This window comes from Rhipicephalus microplus, chromosome 10 (genome assembly GCF_043290135.1).
Source record: "Rhipicephalus microplus isolate Deutch F79 chromosome 10, USDA_Rmic, whole genome shotgun sequence".
Taxonomy (NCBI): Eukaryota; Metazoa; Arthropoda; class Arachnida; order Ixodida; family Ixodidae; genus Rhipicephalus; species Rhipicephalus microplus.
Window position 1 is genome coordinate 94,409,357 of NC_134709.1, and position 11,179 is coordinate 94,420,535.

The 11,179-nt window shown below is 45.4% G+C and overlaps 1 protein-coding gene across 2 annotated transcripts in view; it reads left to right on the forward strand.

Annotated features, from left to right (window-relative positions):
• The window catches only part of LOC142761725 (uncharacterized), a 27,966-nt gene continuing 16,787 nt past the window's right edge, over positions 1–11,179 (forward strand). For both annotated transcript variants that reach the window (XR_012886567.1, XM_075875899.1), the window contains exons 1-5: positions 1–405; positions 1,978–2,066; positions 2,869–2,994; positions 8,574–8,721; positions 10,723–10,901. Coding sequence is in view for 1 of the 2 variants with exons in the window: in XM_075875899.1 (XP_075732014.1) it covers positions 258–405; positions 1,978–2,066; positions 2,869–2,994; positions 8,574–8,721; positions 10,723–10,901 (690 nt within the window). In the remaining variant the exon portion in view is untranslated. The remainder of the gene's footprint in view (positions 406–1,977; positions 2,067–2,868; positions 2,995–8,573; positions 8,722–10,722; positions 10,902–11,179) is intronic.

Below are 11,179 nucleotides of genomic sequence, written 5' to 3' on the forward strand. Positions count from 1 at the left end.
TTCTGTTGGACGCAGGTGGTTGTGTTCTCTTCTTGTAGGTGTTCTTCGGCGTTAGATTCACCGTCCTACGACAAATACCTCTGCCATCACTGTTCCAACCTCTCTACGGTTTCAATCTCGGTGTGGTTTTACTGCGCAAGCATGTGAATGTACGCGAGGGTCATGGCACGGCCCTAAGGTGGGCTTAGCCGCACAACACCAGGAGCGAAAGCGAAACGCCGATTGCGCTCCGCTCTTCTCGCGCGCGATCCCGAAAGATGGCGAATTCAGACATCGGCGTTGGGAAAAGCATCGCCGTGCTTGCCATTGTGGTTGGTTGCTTCACTGTTCTCTGGCCCAAAGTATTTTATCCAATGATGCAGGCAGCCTTCTCCATAACGTTTTCATCACAGGAGGCGCAGGACGGTGAGTGGTCCAGTGGCTGACTTATCTTTTCCATAGAGGCTCTAAGGTGCTTAAAAGTGTTGAGTACTACTTACTTCGACTTGACACGAAAGTCCGCTCAATTTAATCGAAGAGATTAAGGTGCGGGCGTAATATTTGCATCTCGTCGCGTACCAATATGCTCTTTTTTTTTTCTTGGCATGCACTGGTCGGAAAACATGTGACGATCACAAAGTTCTGGCCTGTTTCTGACTTCAGGATAACTTACCAGCAACAAATTGAGTATTGGCTTGAATTGTGAGTTTCAACATCGAGACATAGAGCCATGCAGCACTTATTTTGCGCAGCCACCAAATGAAGTATTGGTCAATGGAACGGAATGAAAAAAAAAAAAACCTATTTCATTAGTCAATTGAAATTAAGTTTTTCTAAAACACAACGACAGATTCCCTAGCAAAACGTCTGGTGTCCCACTTTAAGATATGTGGGATGTGGTTGTCTCTGCTGTCTATCAAAAGTAACTATATTTCTGGCTGGGGTCTCCATTATTTAAGTTGAACTGTAGAGGCCAAGCACACAACACTTTTCTAAAGCGTACATGTATAATCTATAAACCCACTGCCTGGTTGGCAAGAAGATTGGAAAATAATTTGTCTCGTTTCTCTTGAACATTCACTGAGCTGTTTGTCAACTAGCACAGCAAGGCAGGGCCTTTTCTGAATGAAAGCTGAAGAGTCTGCTCACAGCTGTGATGAAAATCATGCCAGTGGTGACAACGAAGAAGTGCCCAGGCACCCTGCACAAGAGATGGCCTTTTTGGCTGTAGCAGTTCATTTCATCGCATTGTTGCTCAAGCGTGTACTTGATTGAAGCATGCTCATACCTAATTTCTCTCATAAAAGTGTAGCCTTTTACACCATTGCATTGGAATCTCTCGGGCATAGATTTTCAGGCTGGCAGAAAGCTTGCTTTGCTTGTATGCATATCGGATTAACTTTCTGTGAGTGGTATTTCTGTCATTGCCTAATAGTGCAAATTTAGTTTGGTATTGTCACAACAATTATGGAACAGTAGGTGCTTCAAAACTGTGGTATGATGTGTGATCACTCTTAGACCCTTTCCAAGCATGGAGTGTAAGTTCAGGAGTTCAGACAGAGTTACTGTTACAAATGCAACTGAAACAATAGAGCAAGGCGTTGAAATAGTAAGGACTATCAATGTTTAAACATAAGATCTTAATTTATGCATTTATTGTCTGTATATACCATCAGGTGACTTATTTGACATTATGGCTCATAATGCAGCAAGTGGAAGTACCAATATATCACACCTTGTGCAAACACCACTGGCATTGAACATGAAAGAGGGAAAAATGAAATAGTTCAGTATACATCAGTAATTCAGATAATTGAAACACCGGATCTTGCATTGTACTTGCATAAACACCTTGACAAGTGCTTATGTGCAGTAGTGCACGGTAAACTGCATGCCTGGAAGTGCCCCGATGTCTGGCTATATTCCTCGATATAATCTTGTAAAATGACTTCAACTTTGGTGTGACGCTTTGTGCGCTTTGGAATTAATTTCACGCAGGCCTAATCCCAGGCCGAGGGGCCCAATCACGAATGCACGAAGCCATGGGCCAGGCTCGACCTCACAATCCTGAGTATGCCAGGGGCCGTGTGAGTAGCACTTTCGTATTGTGCAGGTGTCACCTGTGCTCCTTGTTACATAGGAGACTTCCACTTGCCCTGAAGGCAATTCAGAGTTTCAGCATTTCCAGTTAATAAACTTCTTACTATTTTATAGATTATATACAGGATACAAGACTTATGAACGGTAATACCAAAGCTCGTGGTGGCATCTTGCGACACATTGTCGAACTGCAGTGTGTTTAAAGAACTTTTATGTCTGTTGAGGCTTCTTATAGAAAGGTAGTCATTAAAGAAAAAGAGCCCATCTAGATGATTATGTTCTAACCAATTAACCTTTTTGGTAATCAGTTAACAAAGACAAATTACTGTACTATGTGCTTTGTGTGCTTTCTAGTTACATTCTATGTCATGAGACATGGCCGTAAGTCGCTACCAGCATTTTTTCTGTCGTGCACAGCTCCAGTAACGAAACGCTTTACAAATGGTAATAAATTATCGAAGATACAATACGTTCTTTGTGAATGCTTACAAAGCTGCTCAGGTTCCAAAGTTGCGAGTCTTTATGAATGAACCTTCATGCCTTGCAGCTTGAGACACAGTTCTGTAAATATGATGTGGGATGTCAGGTAAAAGGACAGGACACTTTTTGACATTCAGTACCAAACTTGCAGCCATTGAGAAAAAAATATAATCATCAGGTGCAGTCATTCTAATGCTGCAACTCAAGACTTTCGTGAAAAGTCTCAATAGTTTTCGGGTTTTTTATTGCCAGATTCCTCCGAATGCGCTTATTGATGTAATTGGAAAAACCCTCTTGCATCTGTGGCAGCCGTTCCCGCATCCGTCGATGCGCCAGCCCCCTCGACAGGCCGCCAAGACCGGTGGAACCATGAACCTGGTGATGCCGCTGTACACAATTGGAGTGGTCGTCTTTTTCCTTTACACCGTGCTCAAGGTGAGTCTTCTGTTAGACTCGAAAGCATGAAATAGTGCTTGATATTGCACATTTGTTTGATACACTTGCATACAGCAAAGGCTGAGTGTGGGTTTCCGATGAAATGTTTTGAAAAGAATCCAATGAGGAGTAATTATGCTGTGCTATTGGATTACAATTATGCAATTGAAATGCACCACTTTTACTTTGCCAAGAGTCCCGGTAACTGGTATACTACACAAAATTAAGTGCTGGGTAGCAGTGCTGCTTTGAATTTCCTACACTTGTTTGTTTGGACACCATGGATGTCATTAACTTCTGGAGAGGGTTTAAAGTTACAGCGCAAACACACAAGATGTCCAACGAAGAAACGACATTACTTGTGCAGCGCTTGTGTGTGCTGTATTCATGGGGCGTCTTTTGTATTGGCGTTGTAACTGTAGCATCAGGGTTATGCACCCACAAGGCTCAAATGAAGTTTTTTTGAGAGGGAAGCTGAAGACTTTTCTAGTCAACTAGTTCCCAGTGACAAAGTGCCACATTGCTTTATTTAAACAAACCATTCAATCACCATAGTGAGTATGCACAGAGGACCTTTTAGAGAGAAAGCTGTTATGAGATCTCAACACGGGTCAGGTGCGGCGCTGTAGTTGACCGCCGCCGCCAGAGTTCGTAACCACTATTGCACGCAATAAGAAAACAAAAACTGAGTAAATAAAAAACACTAAGGACACAATGGTATTCGTACCCGGATCTCCTGTGTGCCAGCCCAGTATCCAAGTAACCACTGATATCCGATGGGCATACGACGGGACGTACATTTCGGATACACTCGACATCTATCAAATGTCCACGAATGTACACTGTACGTCTGATGAACGTAGATCAGATGTACAAAGGTAACAAATTTGTACGTTCGCTCGACATCCCTTTAGGACAGCCAACATTGACATTGACAGGCACTTTAAAGTATATATATATATATAATGTTTTTGTGTATATGGCTAGTGCATATCAAGAAAAACCTTTCATGTGAAGAATAACGTACCCCCATAGCTTACTCGGAGGCCCATCTTTTTTCTGCGGGAGATTTTCTGCTGCAAATGAATTCTCAAAAAAAAAAAAAAAAATGGAGACCAAGCGGGCTTTTAAGAACAATAGAACCTTTATTATCAACATGTAGCAAGGCTAAGAAGCACATAACTCACAGTCCACAGCTGCGATTGTGAAAGGGTGTACATAGTCTTACATGCTTTCAGTGTTCAGTGCCCTTCCACTTTCAAGTGTGATGACTTCTTAGGCGGCAAATTGCTTCTTTATGGGTTTATTAAATTATGTTATTAGCAACAAACCCAACTTGCGCGTGTTTATGGCAATGTTATTCTAGTAACCATGTACAATATGTACATACAGACCAGTACAGGAGAAAAACTAATGGGTGTAGCTCATGCTTTTAAAGAAGATGTACAGGCACTGACCACGTGCTTGTCTCAAAATCTGTTATTAGTAAGATGCGAGCAAATGAAGAGCTGGAAACATGCCACTTATTAGCAGGGCTTATACAAATGATGGAAAATAGTTAACGCATGATAAGAACAGATAGATTTCTGTTATGAGACGTAAAGACAGATGTTTAACACGTGGCCTTATCTGTATCGTGCAAGTGAGCGGGGTTGCTGCTGCTTGCTGCGGTAATCTGGGCTCGTGCCGCGTTTCAGTGTTTTTTGTAGAAAAGTCATCCTTTAACTTCACATGTTGCTGTTGATGTCCACATGGGTGCACTTGAAAAAAAAAATCTGCCTTCTTCGTTCGCAGACCGGTGCTCCTTCCCTCGGTGTACATCACTGGTCAAGCAGGTTTCGGGACAATGACATGCGTTTTCTCCCAACACATCCAGAGGGGCATGGCTAGCATGACGTGTGCATTCAAGGAATCTGAGCAACTGCGGTGCAACACTTGTTGAGAAGTTTCGAGGTTGGCGCATGAAAGTTTGCCTACATGATGACTGCTATGACGTGCTTGATCTGCATATTCGTCAGTTCACGTGCGATAATAATAACACTAAATACATTCTTTCTTATGGCATACAATACACATATTGATTCAACCAGACTGTTTTGCCTCAAGAAGCAAAATTATTTGGCATCCTGGGAGCGATTGCGTGTGCCCAAATTTGAATGAATTTTACAAGATTGTCACCCAGAATTTTGCAGATCTATATATATTTTCACTGCATACATTTTACAATAATTGATGAGCGAATGCACATATCCTTGGCGTGTCCTTATATGGACAGCTAGTGAACGCTCAAAACTTAATCTGGTCGGACATCCAGTTTGGACGTTCAGAAAACAGCTACACGGGGCATGAAATTTTAAAGTACGTCCATTGGCTATCAGTATTGGATATTCAAATGGCTTGGCATTTGTATTCATAATGAACAGCTAGCGGATATCTCTGGTTACTTGGGTATTTTACCATTTACAGTCAAACCTCGTTATAACAAAGTTGAAGGGGGAGTCGTAATTACTTCGTTATAACCATTAGTTCGTTATAGCCAATATCCATTTCTACCGACAATTAGCCAGCAAGAGAGAATGTACTCACCACCGAATATCACAGCAGCCCGCCGCGCAGAGAAAAACGGCCGTCGGAAGGCAAAAAACTAGCAAAATAATAAAGAACAATGCACTTTATTTCCGCCAAGTTCAGCACACCAGCTGGCAGATCACTTCGAAGAAAAATAGTCCTTGATAGACTTTTGCCGACTCTTCTTCAAGCGGATGACTGCTCTTTCAGCGGCAGCCGCTATTTCAAGTCCGTCCTCACCGTCATCATGAGCACCAAAGAAGCGGCGCAGCAGGTCTGTCGCATCCAGCGCTTGCGCGGGCGTCGGTACGTCGGGTTCGTTAGGCTCCGGGGTGTCAACACATTCGTCACTGTCATCATTATGCACCCCCGTCACCGCGCGCACAATTTCCGCATCTGACAACTCTTCGGTTGTCACCGCGTCAGCATCTTCACCGACGTACGTGCAGAAAGTGTCGCAGTCAGGCACAACGCCGGCGTCAAGGAGAGCGTCCCACGATGTCTGGGCCTGGTCGCCCGCGGCACCCTCACTGGCGACATCACCGAGATCTTCGCTGGGCTCTCCGCTGCTGACGCCAAATGAGGCATGCCGGAAGCAGTTGGCGATCGTGCTTGCCGTGACGGCAATCCAGGCAGCTTGTAACATCTCGATCGCCATGTACAGGTCGATCGTTGTCTCGCGCTTCATGCTCATATTGAGCAAAATGCGGTCGATGACACGCTTGCGGTAGCCCGACTTAAAGTTCATGATCACCCCTTGATCGAGGGGTTGCACAACCGCAGTAGTGTTAGCCGGCAAAAAGCACAGCTCAATGTTTTTTAACACAACGGTAGTGTGGTGGGCCGCGCAGTTATCCAGGACGAGGCATATCTTGCGGTTCTGCTTGCCCAGCCGCTCGTCCCACTCACGCAGCCATTGTGCAAAGATCTCTCTCGTCATCCAGGCCTTGTGGTTGGCCACATAACTCACTTGGAGTTTCCGCTTTCCTTTGAAGCATCGTGGTGATGCACTTTTGCCGATCACGAGGGCCGGCACCTTTTCGGACCCGTCCATATTCGCACAAAGGAGCACGGTCACACGGACCTTGCTCTGTTTACCGCCCTGGCAGCGGTCACCTTTGAGGGCCAAGGTTTTTTGCGGCAACATCTGATAGAACAGGGCAGTCTCATCTGCGTTGAACAAATCCCTGGGGGCTGTATTTTTCGAGTAGCTGCCCAATGTTCTTCTTGATCCACGCCACTGCAGCTTCGCGGTCCACAGATAGCGATTCCCCGCTGACAGCCCTGCCGACGATGTCGTGGCGCTCCTTGAAGCGCTGCAGCCAGCCGTCACTCGCCACAAAATCATCGTGCCCCATGATGCACGCGAAGTTCCTTGCCTTCTGCTGCAGAAGTGCCCCGCTCACAGGAGTGCCGCTTGCTCTGATTTCTAAAAACCAGTTGAACACCGCCTTCTCGACAGCTTCGAAGGCGGGGGCTCGCAGCTTCATTCGGTCGCCTTTGACGCCACGTGCGACAGCGTCGGCAATAGCTTCCCTCTTGCTTAAGATCGTTGACAGCGTGCTCAACGATACGCCGAAATCTACGGCCACTTTTTTTTTCTTGACGCCGGACTCGACAGCTCTCAACATTGCAGACTTCTGCTCAATTGTGATGATTTTGCGCTTACGTTTGCCGTTGTCCATGTCTAGCGGCGGAGGGGTGTTGCTCTTCCACAGCGAACGACAAGGAACCAAGCACAAAGCCAACAAAGCCGCAATCTCCGCCGACCCAGCGTGGAGCTGAGGGAAGGAGGAGGTCAGATTCGCGGGCGGGTCAACGAGTTCCACAGGAGAAAGGAGGTCGGCTGACGCGCACGTTCGCGCGAGTTGCTGCGCGGGCGAGTCCATTAGTTCCTGAGGAAAGGGGAGGCAGGGCGACGTGCACCCACGCGCGTGTTGGCAGGCGGCGCAAGGCGCGAGTTTTGAATTACCGCTGCCGTGATGGGACGTGAACCGGCGCGCGCTATAAGATATTGAATTCACGTATACCAAAATTATCAGTAAATGCTCGTTGTGGTCAAAGAATGGTTCGTTATATCCATTGTGAGGAAATTTTCGCTTCGTTAAAACGAGGTTTTAAATACATGGGCGTCTATGGGAATTTCAAGGGGACTTACAATTGCTTCGTTATATCCATTAGTTCGTTATATCCCGCTTCGTTATAACGAGATTCTACTGTAGACATGCCGATGCTTGGTACTCATTTGCTAACTGGTCTTAGGCAGGCTTGATGTGGGAAAAGGAATTGAGTTGATATGAGTAATAAAGCGTTTGAGAACAGCAAAGGAACAACCAGGCATCAAACAATGTAAATTGCATAACGATTCGGTCCTCCAACGCTCATATCCATTACAAAAGCTTGTTCTTGATTCTCTATTAACTGTGGTGCATACCCACTTCAGGCGTAATTCTTGATCCTCATCAGCCACCGAGTGCAACTCAAAATTCGCTCAAAATTTGTTGCAAGTGTTGAGCGGATACCATGCTTCTCTGAAGAATGACGAAGGGTAGCATAGTGAATGCCGACCTACTACACAACATTCTGATTATTTATGGCATAGTGGGTACCGAAGAAGTGCACTTCTAGCAGTTATTCAGAGAGTTTTTAGAAAAGGTTCTGAAAGGCCACTCTTCTAGCTTTCGCTGTGACTGTGCTGCGTATTCCACGCAGGCCTGACAGTTTTTATTAGAAATGTCTTCCGAGCATGGGAGGAGGGCTTTGCACCTCGCATGTATAATGTATGGCTGCAGTGAAATACTGCTTCACATAACATTCCAGAAAACTGTAATTCTTAGACCTTTAAGACGTAGTCTCTGTTGCACATAGAGTTTTTATACATACTCGTGGTGAAGGTTTATAGTTGAAGTCAGCACCAGCTTTTGTCTTCTCTCATCAGTTCATTCTTTCCGTGTCCCAAAGCTACGCCGCTGGTTAAAACTTGAATGCCTTTCAATTCTTTTCGGTTTCAGTTGGTGTGCAAGAAGCCCCCTCCTCAAGCAGCACAGGATGGTGGGAACCAAGAGCCATGGTCCTGTCCCGACCCAAGAGGCACCAACGGCTTTGGCTCACCGGGTCACGGGGTCCATCCGGGTGACTCTTCAAGACAGAATCCCATGGGTGAGTTGTTGCATGAAGAAGCACCACCACAGGAAACACTGTCTGCAAAACAATGGGGAAAAATAAAGAAGAAGAAAAGAGAGGAAAGGCACCTACATGTAGATGGCAAATGAAAGTAATCCTGGACCAAGAGAAACATTTGTGTGTAGTGTGATAGGCCGAGTTAGTTGAGAAGCTTCATGAGAAGCCAAAAATCACCTTTGTACCTAACAGGAATTCAACAGCAGTGAGTCAAGGCACATAATAGTAATAATAATTGTCGTTTAACGTCTCAATACCAGGGTACGATTATGAGAGACGTCATTGTGGAGGCTTCCGAAAATTGCGACCACCCAATGTTCTTTAATGTGCACCTCGCTGGGCTGGCCTGAAGCAATTTGACTTTCATTGGAAGTGCAACCACCGTGGCTGGTATTGGATCCCGTGACTTGCGGGTCAGCAAACGAGCATCCTAACCACTAGACCACTGCAATGGATAAGGCAAAACACTGCCAATACTGGACCAGGTACATGTTGGAAAGAAAGAGAAAACAATAATGATCGGTGCATTGAGTGCGAGTAAGACAGTACAGATGAATTTCCATGGTGCACTCAGTTCAAGCTGCACAAAAACCAAACTATGTTGCTGTATTGCTCCTCCGAGTAGAATGGTACTGCTGGGTTACCTGTTGAGCCTTATGACTGAGATGTATCAATGAGCTGCATCACTGATTAGGCAGTGCCACCGAGTGGTATCGCCAAGCTGTGTCACAAAGCTGTAGCACTACTGAGCTGCACCAATTGGCTCTACAAGTTGGGTGTTATCACTTAGATGCATGTCACTGATCTGCATTACTAGGCTGTATCACTGAGCTCTATTACTAAGCTCTGGCAGTAAACTGTGTCATAGAGCTGTATTACTGATATTTATCGCTGAGTTGTGTCATGGAGCTTTTCTTGCCCTTTTGCCCCGCTCTATACACTTTGAAATACTTGTTGCTGGGCCTGTCGGTACAGCATTATCAGGGTAAATTTTAGACGCCTAAACACCGCATGAACGAAGGAGCACAGGGAAAGAGCATCAACTCGCAATAGATTTATTTGCACTTAAACAGCAGAAAGTATATATATGCCATACCACACATGCGCAAACATCACTGCCTCGTATTGCCACTGCATGTCAAAACACGAGGTCATTGGAAAGGCATATCAGTCCAGCAGTGAAGAGCGAATTTGGAACTCGGACATCTGCAAATCGACTGATGTGTATCTTATACACAAGTCACTTTTTTTTTTAAAATCAAAAACGCCTCCATTATTTCTTTGGCCAGAGCAAGAACAAAAACGATTGGAAACCTCGCCTCACACGAGCAGGAATGGCAGTGTGCAGGCAAATGTGCTGCCAAATTATTTTGAAGTGACAGTTCATCTTCGCTAACCCTGAAGTTCAAATGCTGACGTGAACTCAGTTAGGGAACATGAGCTGCCACTTCGAAATAATGTGGTAGCAGGTTTTCCTGCACACTACTATTCCTACCTGTGTGAGGTAAGGTTTTCAAGCAGTTCGGTTCTTTCCAAAAGCTCAGATGCTCTGGCCTAAAAAATAATGGAGGCATCTTGGATAAAAAAGAAAGGTGGCTTGTGTGTAAGTGGCACATCAGAATTTTGCGCACATCTGAGTTCCAATTTCAATCTTTGTACTGGACTGATGTGCCTTTTCGATGACCTCGTGTTTTGGCTAATGGTGATGAGGCAGTACTGTTTGCACATGTGTCGGGCGACATACATATTTTTTTTCCGATTCGCCTGCAAATAAATGCGTTGCAAGTTCATGCTTTTTCCCTGTGCTTCTTTGTTATTCTTGTGGTATTTAATTAGGTGTCTAGACTTTCTCCTCTATAAAATTTGTGCTAGATTGTTGTGGATGCGCAGGAAAGCAATAAAACTTGCCCATTGCTGATGACGTGGCAACATGCACATCGCCTGCGTGCATCAACACTATTATTGCACACACCCTTGCAGGTGAAGTGGAAGAGCTGAAGCGGCGCCTGGCGCAGACGGAAGCCTTGTTAAAGCAGCTGCTCATTCGACAGTCGGGTGGGGCCCAGTCGGCGAGCACCAACACCAACATGAGCCATTCCATTAACCTGCTTGTCCGTGAGCTCTCCAAGGGAGCTCCGCAGACACCTTCGCGGGAGAGGGTTAGTAAGGACGTCGGTGATGAGCTTGATGCCTGAGCAAGCTTCTTTAGCGCGACTGCAGAATGGACATTAAGCAGTGCTGCAAAGAAACACAGCAGACACAATGTGCCAATTGTGAAGGCAACTGTCGGTAGCACAATGCTTATACTGAAAGCTCCATCTGCAATAGCTATTTGAACAAACCACATCAACAATGATGTGGAGTAGTTGAACAGAGAATGTTGCTGGAGCGAACATTTGGCAGAAAGACTCGCCTTCATCAGGGTAGCATATAATCT